This window comes from Gymnodraco acuticeps, unplaced genomic scaffold (assembly GCF_902827175.1).
Source record: "Gymnodraco acuticeps unplaced genomic scaffold, fGymAcu1.1, whole genome shotgun sequence".
Classification (NCBI taxonomy): Eukaryota; Metazoa; Chordata; class Actinopteri; order Perciformes; family Bathydraconidae; genus Gymnodraco; species Gymnodraco acuticeps.
Window position 1 is genome coordinate 424242 of NW_022990701.1, and position 12797 is coordinate 437038.

The window sequence follows — 12797 nt, forward strand, 5'->3', positions numbered from 1 at the left end:
GCATGTCCTCTACCCCCGCACCATCTAGCCCGTCTCCATCACCGTGCCTACGTCGACCACCTCCCCTCCCTTCGAGGGGGCTTCTGCAGTCTCCGAAGCCTGATAAGGATGTGTGTGTACAAAACACAACAAACTCTTACTGATATGTGATGGGTCCAGGCTCAAGGGCGTATGGCACTCTCAACTCTTTCCAGGACATGTCGGGGCCCTGCCTGCCAGTAGCTTTGCCGATATCTGTGTTGATAGGTAATAGATTAAGAGCGGTGAATCATAGAAACAGGAAGCACTCAAACGTTTGTGTGAGTGTATCTAATTTAGCAGTGATTCCATGTCAGCCACAGCTTGTTACAAAAAACATGACTGATAGTGTGTTTAACAAACTTAAACTAACTTTATTAAATGTCAGGTCTCTGGCAGGAAAAACATTTTTAATCAATGATTTTATCACTGAGCACAATCTCGATTTTATGTTTTTAACAGAAACTTGGATTGAACAAAATAACAGTGCAGCTGTTCTTATCGAATCAACCCCTCCCAACTTTAGTTTTATGAGTCAGGAAAGAACGCATAAGAAAGGGGGTGGAGTTGCTATTCTGTTCAATGATTCCCTTCAATGCAGGAAGACATCGTATGGAAACTTTGATTCTTTTGAATATGTGGCCCTTCGGCTGAAATGCTCCTCTCGAGCTCTGTTCCTAAATATCTATAGACCACCCAAATACTGTGCAAGCTTTTTTGATGACTTTACTGAACTGCTGTCTATAGTGTGTATTGACTTTGACCGTCTAGTCATTGTTGGTGATTTTAACATCCATGTTGACAACCCCCAGGACAGAGGGGCTAAAGAACTGTTTTGTGTTCTTGATAGCTATGGACTGACTCAGCATGTGACGGAGCCCACGCACAATAAGGGGCACACTCTGGACTTAATTATCTCAAAGGGTCTAAATATCTCTAAGGTTGTGGTGACTGATGTTGCACTCTCTGACCATTCCTGTGTTTTCTTTGAGAGCTCTATTTCTGTTCACAAAAATGTTCAAAAAGAGGTAACCACAAAGCGATATTTAACTGAAAACACTAGGGAAATGTTTACTCAGAATTTCTCTTCCACACTTGCCCCTGCCAACATCTCAGTAAATGAGCTAGTAGATCATTTTAATTCAAAAATTAAAAATGTTATAGATGCCATTGCTCCAACTAAGGTAAAGGAAGTGTCTGGCAAGAAAATATCTCCATGGAGAAAGGCCATGACCGTGAAAACAGAAAAAAGAGAATGTCGAAAAGCTGAACGCAGGTGGCGAAAAACAAATCTCCAGGTTCACTTTGAAATCTATAAAGAGAGACTTGGCCTTTATAATTTGGAATTGAAAAACGCACGACAATCGTTCTTCTCTGACATCATTACCAAAAACAAAAACAATGCACGTGCCTTGTTTGCTACCGTCGACAGACTAACTAACCCCCCAGTGTCAGTAGCCTCTGAATTTCTATCCACCAGGGCGTGCAATGATTTTGCCTCCTTTTTCACTGACAAAATTCAGAAAATCAGACAAGCAGTCAGTGCCTCTGCATCAGGAACAGCAAATGTGTTGTCCCTATCTCCACTTAACATCAATTCAGACATCATGACACAATTCCATCAGATTAATGATAAAAACCTAGAGGACATTATTCAACTTCTGAAATCCTCCTCCTGCTGCCTTGATATTATTCCAACAGGATTTTTCAAAGATGTTTTGCCTTGCATGGCCTCAGATCTACTTCATATAGTAAACAAATCTCTTCACTCAGGTATTTTTCCACAGGCCCTGAAAACTGCAGTCATTAAAACCGCTCTTAAAAAAGAATAATCTAGATGCTTCAGTAATGAACAATTACAGGCCCATATCAAACCTGCCATTTCTAGGTAAAATCATTGAAAAAGTTGTTTTTCAACAGTTGAGTAATTTCTTGCATTTAAATAACTGTTTCGATGTGTTCCAGTCAGGCTTTCGTCCAAACCACAGCACTGACACTGCTCTTGTAAAGGTCTTTAATGACATCCACTTAAACACAGACAGTGGCAGAACTTCAGTGTTAGTATTATTAGATCTCAGTGCTGCGTTTGACACTGTGTTGACCACAGCATATTACTAGACCGACTGGAGAACTGGGTGGGACTTTCGGAAACAGTTCTGAATTGGTTTGAATCCTACTTAAAGGACAGAAACAACTTTGTTTCTATAGGTAAATACACATCTGAGTTGACAAATATGACATGTGGGGTTCCTCAAGGCTCCATCTTGGGGCCTCTTCTCTTTAACATCTACATGCTACCACTGGCTCAGATAATGAAGAACAACAAAATAAGTTACCATAGCTATGCAGATGACACACAAATTTACGTAACAATTTCACCAGGAGACTATGCTCCAATTCAAACACTGAGTAAGTGCATTGAACAAATCAATGACTGGATGTGTCAGAACTTTCTCCAATTAAACAAAGATAAAACTGAGGTAATGGTTTTTGGAGCCAAGGCAGAACGTATAAAAGTTAGCGCTGAGCTTCAGTGTGCAATGTTCAAAACAACAGATAAAGCCAGAAATCTAGGTGTAGTCATGGACTCTGACCTGAGTTTCAACAGTCACATTAAAACAGTTACTAAATCAGCCTACTATCACCTAAAGAATATATCTAGGATTAAAAGACTAATGTCACAGCAGGATTTGGAAAAACTTGTCCATGCTTTTATCTTCAGTAGACTCGACTACTGCAATGGTGTCTTCACAGGTCTCACTAAAAAATCTATTAGGAAGCTGCAGCTGATTCAGAACGCTGCTGCTCGAGTCCTCACTAACACTAAGAAAGTGGATCACATCACTCCAGTTCTGAAGTCTTTACACTGGCTTCCTGTGTGTCAAAGAATAGATTTCAAAATACTGCTGCTGGTTTATAAAGCACTGAATGGTTTAGGCCCAAAATACATTTCTGACCTCCTGCTAAATTATGAACCATCCAGATCTCTCAGGTCTTCAGGGACTGGTCAGCTTTCTGTCCCCAGAGTCAGAACTAAACATGGTAAAGCAGCGTTCAGTTATTATGCTCCAAATATCTGGAACAAACTCCCAGAAACCTGCAGGTCCGCTGCAACTCTGACTACTTTTAAATCCAGGCTGAAGACTTTTCTTTTTGTCGCTGCTTTTAATTGAACTATTCATATCTTAGACTGCACTGTAACTTTTATCCATGTACTTTTTTCTTTTAATGTTTAATTGCACTGTAACTTTTATCCATGTATTTTTTCTTTTAATGTTTATTTTATTAGCTTTTCTTTTTAATGACTGATTTTAAATGCCATTTTCTTAATCTCTTTCATTTTTTGTAAAGCACTTTGAATTGCCTTGTGTTGAAAAGTGCTATATAAATAAACTTGCCTTGCCTTGCCTTGCCTTGCCTTCCCTATTTGTTTGCTAGTGGTCTTCTTCTTCACAACCTTTCTTGGCACATTGCTGTGCTTCATTTCCATTACCACCTGGCGTAGCCTGAGGACAACATGTGAAATGTGCTACATGCGTGCTTGCACAAAAATCTGCTCATATTTGGGCATTAAACCAAAACAACAATTTAGAGTTGCTACATAGCGCAGGTTAACAATTCGACAGGGCACATTTAATTTGGTATGAAAGACAAAGAAAAAGGGACAATCCTGTGCTTCATTATATGATGCCCTTTTGGGAATTTGATACCAGAGAAATTCAATTAAAGTGCGACAAAACCACTTTAGAGATGACCTTGGAAGAAGTCCAGGTCAGAGATGCCACATCAGAAAGACGGACAGCAGCCTCCTGATGTTTGTTAACTTCTTGTAAAATTACAAAAGTTCTGTTCAATGAATATGTTACCATTTTTATATTGTGTTTAACAAAGAGCTCCGCTGAAGCCTTTTGTTCTTCACCAACCGTGTTGCGATGAGTCATCAAACAAGACTGATAATGATCACGGTTCTGGAGGCAGTTTAGGGCAAGTGTATTCAACAATATATGAGACATCAGAGGTGAGAAGTTTTAGATGTGGCTTTGGGCTCAAATGTTGTAATTTAGAAGCTATGAGTCTTTCTATAACTGTGACAATTGAGGGAACAAAGCTTATTTCCTTTTCAACTGAAAGACATGTCATGTTACATACAGTATATCATACATTTGGGCAGGAACCTTAAATACCAAAGTTGGCAATTTGTAACAATGACTCACCATTACTAAAACTGACTCACACATTGAGTCTAGCTATACTTCCTTTTTTCTGCTGCTGCTGAAGGACCAATTGACGATCTTTCAAACCACCTTTTAAGTCTAAAAGCTGTAAATATTTGATACTTAAAATATGTATTTCTTTATGAAGTATTCAGTTTTAGTGTTGGGGATTCAAGGTTTTTATTCAACATGCAATTTTAATACATATTACTCCAGAGGAAAAACATCAAATGTTCTCCTGTGCTTTACTTAAGCGTTTTAATGCAGCATTTGGATTAACATGTGTGTTTAACTAGTAGAAATTACCTTGTTTAGTCAAGTGCACACCTGTGAATTTGAATGTAAACCATGTACACATCATCACAAATATCCACATCAATTCATTGTTTTATTTAATTAATGTCAAATAGAAATGTTCATATGCCAAATGAACAACACAGCCAATACATTTCAAACATGCATTAAAGCCCAAGGTTTCAACACTTAGAATATAAAAACATTTTAATGTACAAAAATAAATAATGAAATTGGAATAGCATTTGGAAATGATGGTCCGCATCCTGTCCTAACATCCACACGTGGTTTCACTGGCCTGTACCTTGAGATATAAACATATTATTTAAAAAGCTCAAGTGCAACCATCAAGAGAAAATGTATGAAACATCAACACGTGCTTTTGAATACTGGTCACTTATTAGAGATGAAGGAAGGATATGATTGCAACTACAAACAATATCGGTGAAGATTGAACCTGAATATGTCATGCCACTTAAAGGTGGGGTAGGTAAGTTTCAGAAACCGGCTCGAGATACACTTTTTGTTATATTCCATGGAATGCTCTTAACATCCCGATAGCAATGAATATCTTAAGTGCTTTGACAAAAAATCCATAAAAAAACGTCATCTGTGCCTCTGATTGCCGCCCTGTCTGTCAGCCTTCCATCTCGTGGACGCACAAATGTATCTCGTGCCCTCATTGGGCATGCATTGCAGCAGTACTTCAATGACTCGCCAGCAACAGGCGGCCACTTTCACCAGTCTGGCCTGCTGACGTCATGTGCGCGTCCATGTGTGTTGGAGGAGGTGCTCTGTAAGGAAGTCTGAAGGAAGGGGCGGATTCTTTTCGGCTGTGTACTTTCAAATTTTAGTGCACTCGAGCCGGTATGTCATTTATTTCAGAAACACTTTTTGTTATATTCCATGGAATGCTCTTAACATCCCGATAGCAATGAATACATTAAATGCTTTGATAATAAATACATAAAAAAATGTCATCTGTGGAAGCCGTAGCGCTGTAAAAAGCACGACCAATCATCTGAGCCGGCCCGACTAAAATAACTGGATGGCCTACCTGCCTGTCAGCCTTCCATCTGTGCACAAACTTATCTCGTGCCCTCATTGGTCATGTGCGCGTTCGTGTGTGTTGGAGGAGGGACTCTGTAAGGAAGTGGCTGGTTTCTCCAAAATTACCTACCCCACCTTTAAGGTCGATTGGTCAAGAACTGCAGACATGTTTTAAATCTTTTATCATGTAAAATGCAACACATCCAATCAGAGAATATAGGCGTTATACATTTAGCTAACCAGTCCATGTGGATAGCAGCTACTATAAAGCCCACCAGCTCTATCTATCTATCTATCTTTCCCATACAGATGCACTTGTTTATCACTGTAGAGGAAGTGGAACATAAACAAGGCAATTATGGAAAGTGCATTCCTTTTACAAATGACGAGTTTTGGCACACACATAACAGATTATAAAAACCAAATATCCAACAGTGAAATACAAAATTCAGCACTTTCTCTTTGGTTACAAACAGTAAAACATTATTTATAAGCATCAATATTTACTGAAGAACCACACTGACTGGTTCCACGGTACACGGTCCTCAGGAGTCCACTTTGCCGTACGTCCCCTCCGGTGGGCGGTAACATTTGGGAAAGGCCATCAGCTGCAGCATGTTGAAGGCATATTTCCTGCATCTAATATTCTTTTGAACGTTTTCAATCCGACATCCTTCTCTGCATGGCGACCAAATAATGATGGCGAAGAGGAGTGAGGTGGAAAAAAAATAAAATAAAGGAAAACAAAAAAATAAAAATGAATGAATGAGTTTTTTAAATTATGTTGATATCATTCAAGTTTCCATACAGCGTGTGATGATAAAGATGGACACAACATATAATTTAAGTTTATCTTTGAAGAGGATGACCTCCCGAATCACTGATATGTGCTCCTTTTAAAGTATTTACTTGGATGTTTATTAGGCCAACACATTTGAATGATTACAGAAAGGGAATTTGGCCCATGGTGAAGTAAACCCTTCCAACAAGTTTCAGTGAGCCAGGAGTAACAACTTAAGCAAGAAAGGAGCTAAATAAACTTGAGTTCTCACTGAGCAGCTACTGTATTTCTAAATTACTTTATTGGTTGTTGTTGTTGTTGTTGTTGGTTACGCCGAATCCCTCTGCATTATCTTTCTTTCATGGTTGCTGTCTTTACTTAATAATTTCACACAGGCGCATCAACTTAGAAATGTACACAAACACCTTGTAAACCTGCTAACCAATCAGAATCCAGAATATAAGTAGCATTCTGTATGAAATGTTTAATCTAATCTTTGGAATAATATTTCATTTTACTGCACTTGCCAACTGACTTTATCTCTAGACGACTGTTCACACTCAATATGTTCTTCCTTCACCCAAAATAAACAGATTATAACACATTCAAGTAAAATAAGAAAGACTTTTCCTGTTTATAATTTTTGAAATACTTCAGAGGATTGTGTGAGTAATCGCATGAGATCATTTTATATTGAAGTTATTATATTGAAACTGTGGGTCATATAAATACATACAACTAGCTTTCAGCCAAGACCCAGCTCATGTATTCAGGTTTTAGTAGTTGGGAGTGAAAATAAACTGTATGAACTCAGATCTACTAAAGCTTCAGACGTATATCAAAGATTACATATTTGTTTTGAAAGCATATTGTGAGATGCAAGAGCCAGATGTCCAGATTTCCAGAAACAAGTCAAGTGAACGTTTTCTGTTCAAGTGAAGTGAGTCCAATCATATTTTATTGAAAGATGCAAGTCACTATGTGTGTGTGTGTGTGTGTGTGTGTGTGTGGCCTAGCATTACTATTCTTGTGGGGACCTACATCTGTTTACACAGTCACGTGTGGGGACTCGCCTCCCTTATGGGGACACAATGGAGGTTTGGAGACTTGGTAAGGGTTAGGCATGTGTTGGTTATGGTTAAGGTTAGGATAAGTCTCCAGGAAATGCATATAAGTCAATGTAATGTCCCCTGAAGTGATGTATACATGGTATGTGTGTGTGTGTGTTTGACGGTATGTTTTACGACGGTTGTATTTGGTATATTTTAGCAACAACTGCAATGATTTTAAAGTTGTTAATCTGCATTTTAGTGTTGAAAATCCAATGGAAAAACTGCTCTACTACATATGAAATGCAATTGAATACAACGCCTCTACCGCAACTATGTTGTACAAATACGTCAGTGCATCTGCAACATGTTCACAACATATCATTAATATAATGAGCTTCAAACATGTGGTTTGTCCTGTGAGGCTTAACCGTTTTTATTGGATAACAACACCATGTTAAAGCAATAAAAGCAGCATGTTAAGGGGATGATGGGAAGTAGTAAAAAGTAGAACCATAAAAGTTGATTTAAGGATGTTTTCTCCTATTGTGGAGGTGGATCAATACATAACAGTCCTGCAGACTCACAAAGTCCTTCAAGGGTCGGTTCATCTAATCATTAATTGAGGGGATTAGTGGGCATTAGCCTGTTTATAACTGAAGTGTGACATGCTGCTGTTTATTAACTATCTACAAACTAAATGCCATTCACCCATAACACATTTGGGATGGAGAAGTGTAGCCATGGAAATGGCATCACCTCTCTGTTAATCTGCCCTGCTTTATATGCCAACTGATAAGATGTCAATGTCTTTCTATGTCATTTGATAAAGGGTTGAATAAGTGGCGTAGAAAAGGGAGTGTATTTTCCCTAGCCAGTAATCGTGACTCTAGGAGGCAGAGCATTAACTGCACTATGATCTTCTAAACTACGAGTGACCTTCATAACCTGCGTATGGGAACAGGTGTTCAAACATGTAACTTCAGGAGTTAGAATAGATTTCTGAAGTGGCAGAAAGAAAGAGCATGATGCACCGCAGCTTAAAAAAACACATACACATTAATTCATTATTTTCATCTATTAGACAAAACACACGTTGTATTCACATAAATTGTTTGCTTTGCACTGCATTTTCTTAGAGCTTTATATATGTCAACCAGTGGCGGCCGGCCCATAGGGGTGCTAGGGGCGCCGCCCCCCCCTCTTCCCACATGTTTGATTCAGAGCTGGTTTGATTGTCATTAAAAAAAAATTAAAAAAAAAAAATATTTTTAATTTTAATTTTTAATGAACAAGGTACATATGATATAGTTGGTATCAGTAAAATGTATTATCTACAATAAAATCTCGTTTAAAATTGTGTTACAATGTCTAAAGTTACTGATAAGTCACATGTTTCCTGCCTGGCCACAGCGTGTGTCATAACGGCCCGTCTGAAGCTCGACCAACAACCTATCACATGGATCTCCCGCCCCTGACACACAAGCAGCGGTTTGATTGGCTAGAGCTTTTACTGGCATATGATTCGATTGGCTGACGCTTCTGCAGAGGCTTCAAAAGTAACTGTAAAAAAAAAAAGTAACATTGCTCAACTTTTGCAGCCTGAAACGCCAGGAAAGCTCCGCTCTGCTTCCCACAATGCAGTTCGGCCAAAGGTGATGTCACCCCATTCAAAGTGAATAGAGTGGCGAAGTCACGCCCATCTACTTCCGGTCCATGGGACCTTATTTAGGAAAAATAATGTATTGAAGTCAATGGAGAGAAAACGTATCTTTCGATCCCGTTTGAATTGTGCCACGAATTACACATATGATGTTTCTCAATCTTAAAAAATAATTTCCACGTCAAAAAAGTCACAGTTTGTCGTAAAACTGTTGAAATATAAGACTATGAAGAATACGCAACTAGAAAGACTACAAATCCCAGAGTGATGTCACAATTGTTTTCCTCCACTAAGAGATAGCTAAGATCAGCGCCATATTCTTTCACACACAGTGACGTCACGAGCTACCCACAATGCAACGTGCGCCATATATATATATTAGGGCTGTCAGTCGATTAAAATATTTAATCGCGATTAATCACATGATTGTCCATAGTTAATCGCGATTAATCGCAAATTAATCGCACATTTTTTATGTTTTAAATTTACCTTAGAGGAATATTTTTCAAGTTTTTAATACTCTTATCAACATATGAGTGGACAAATATGCTTTATGCTAATGTTTATTATCATTTGAACAATGACAAATATTCTCATGAATATTAAACACAACAACCTCTGAACATTACAAATATTCGCCTCAATTCAACCTGGAACCTCTCTCATACAATAATACAATACAAATGGTGTGTGTGTGTGTGTGTGTGTGTGTGTGTGTGTGTGTGTGTGTGAGAGAGATGGATCGTTGGAGCTATGTGCAACTCAAGGCATATGCTCGAACGGGAGCTGCCTGGACGCTGCAATCATGTTGCACTATCCGTGCTGAGTGTGCTGACTTCTCGTACAATGTCCCACTGTCTGGCTTCCTGCATAAAGTCAAGTGCTCGGCGCAGTTGTCGGCAAAATGTCGCTCCTCTGTTTTCATTTAAACAGCTCCTTATATCCGTTAGCGCAGCTAGCTAGCACCAGATGCTAACAACAACAATGCACGTAAGGTCTCTCTCTCGCTCGCTCGAGCACTGCCACACATACACACACCCTCCCGGTCCTCCCAATAGCCAGTCGGTGCCTGCCGGTGAGCGTGGAAGTGTGGTCTGCCACAAGCGGACGGCAGGAGCGGGGCTGTCAGCATCAGCTTGTAGATGGTATTTTAAACTCGATGCGCTCTGAAACTACGGGGCGGCCGAGGAAAAAAAATACACATGTGTTAATCACGTTAAAATAATTAGTGGCGTTAATTTTTTTTGCGTTAACGCGTTAACTTGACAGCCCTAATATATATATAAATACGCCATTTTTCTGGAGGTGCAAAAATCCTGGAGGTGCTAATATAAACAGCTAGCTAACATAGCCAGGCAGAACGCACTAGGTTTTTTTTCTGAATTAACGACCGAAGAAATCGCTGCATGTCTTCGGATTACATCTCTGGACTTGAGGGGTGTGCTCTAGGTCGTTACCAGCGTAAACTAGAGCTGTGTGGGTTGTCGGATTGCCCTTACATACTGCCTGCAGATGTATGGAAAAACGATCCTCGAAAGTGGCCTTCGGTCGATTTTGGCAGCATCTACGTCTATCTTCTGGAAACACCAGGTGAATACCCCACTTGTCACAATAATATTATCATGCCAATGCATATATGTGGTATTTTAGAGTTGACTATATTGATTAAGGCAATAGACTATGATATTCTGCTTGCACCTCGTGTGAAATGGCGGATACCGGATGTACGGTGTCGCCCTCAGCCCAAAACCCGTGTGTGTGAAAGAATTGATATAATCTATCTATATGGCGATTTAACAAGATGCCTGTGTGCTTAGTACCAGGTTGTTATCATACCAGCAATGGGTCTTGCTCGTTCTTTCGCTTCCCATCTGATGAAAGGACCAGAAGTGGCTGGATCAAGTTAGCTACCTAGCTAGTAGCTAGCACGTTAGTTAGCATTACAGCCTTGTCATTTTTATTAGCCTTAATATGAAGTAACATTAAGTAACCCAAAATGTTAAACAGTAAGAGTAGTAGTCATATTTCGTGAACCCTTGGAAGAGTACTGTGTGATCGGTGTGATCATTCTATAATACACAATTTAAGCCCGGGGGAGAAATGCTAACGCTAGCATCGGCGATCGCCGATCTTTTCTACTTCATGCTATCTGCACAAATGGTTGACATTAAACATTAAAAAGATCAGGCAGAGAATCAAAGGAAGGCAGGCAGGCAGCTTTGCATGACATTCTTCTGGACGTGTTTCATTGTGGTGATAGTGAGGGTAGTCAATCCTTTTGTTGACAAGACAGTAGTGACGGTCATCTTGGTGACGTGTGTTGTTCTGCTAGACCAGAGATGTAGTTCATTGAGCGTTTCACACAAACAAATGTGTTACTTCACAGTTTTACGACACATTTGTTTTTTTTTACTTGCAAAATTCTTTTTTAAATTGACAAACATGATAATAATAATGTTTATAATAATATAATAATAATTCGTGGCACAATTCAAACGGGATCGAAAGATAATCTTTCTCTCTCCATTGACTTCAATACATCATTTTTCCGAAATAAGGTCCCATGGAGGTCCACCGGAAGGGGAGGGACTTCGCCACTCTATGGGCAGAAGCACGTGTGTGTGTGTCATACTTGCCAACCCTCCCGATTTTCGCGGGAGACTCCCGATTTCATTGCCTTCTCCCGGTTTCCTCCCGGGGGTCATATTTCTCCCGTATTTCTCCCGATTTCTGACAAATACAGATTTACTCACGACTGTTTCCACTCGGACTTTAATACAGCTACACCATTGTTTGGTTTTCATGGTAAGGCGTCTCTTTAGTAGCGCGCGCAACTCAAAGTCTGAGAGGGTGAGGAAAATAGTCACAGAAAACTGAACAAGAATCGACAACTCGACCCTCTGCTCACTCCTTTCCTGTAAAATACAGGTCCAGCCCACACATATGCTCCATGGTGCTACAGGCATTGCCCTTACAACTACAATAAGCATGTAAATGTTAATCTACAGCTCCGGCGATCCACTAGCACCGGAGTCTCCACCTGCAGACGCAGCCACCATCCTCATCAACTACTGACTGTAGCGTCACCTTGGATACGATTCCAAACAACTCACAGACTGCATCGGGTGCTGAAATTACCGCCCTGTGAGCATCAGATCTGACGACGCTGATTGGCTGAAATTATGTTTCGGCGGCATAGTTTACAGATAGCAACAGTCAGCAATGTGTTGGCTGCTGCTGCTCTGGCTGAGGGCTCCTTTCTTAGCGCCCAGACGAGAGAGGGTAATGATACACGCTGCGGCCAGGCAGGAAACATGTGACTTATCAGTAACTTTAGACATCGTAACACAATTTTAAATGAGACTTTATTGTAGATAATACATTTAATGATACCAACTATATAATATTTACCTTGTTCATTAAAAATAAAAATACAAACAAAATATATTTTTAAAATATGTTTTTTAATTTATTTTTTATTTTTAATGACAATCAAACATGTGGGAAGAGGGGGGGGGCGGCGCCCCTAGCGCCCCTATGCGCCGGCCGCCACTGCACACCATGATTGGATAACACAAGTCACATAAGTTATGTTGTTCTATCAGAGGATTAGGGAGTCAGACACAGATCTGCACCCCTGAAGCTAAATCATTAGGGTGAAAAGATGGAAAAGCATCAACAGTTTAAACGTCGTCTGCATAACCACTTTCGTTTTGGAAGAGGAAGGA

At 39.8% G+C, this 12797-nt stretch overlaps 1 protein-coding gene across 1 annotated transcript in view; it reads right to left on the reverse strand.

Moving 5' to 3' along the window:
* Positions 1–5510: 5510 nt before the first annotated feature.
* Positions 5511–12797, reverse strand: part of inpp4b (inositol polyphosphate-4-phosphatase type II B) — a 318245-nt gene continuing 310958 nt past the window's right edge. Inside the window, exon 26 of the mRNA XM_034231259.1 lies at positions 5511–6254. Within this exon, the coding sequence (XP_034087150.1) occupies positions 6122–6254 (133 nt within the window). The 3' untranslated portion in view covers positions 5511–6121. The remainder of the gene's footprint in view (positions 6255–12797) is intronic.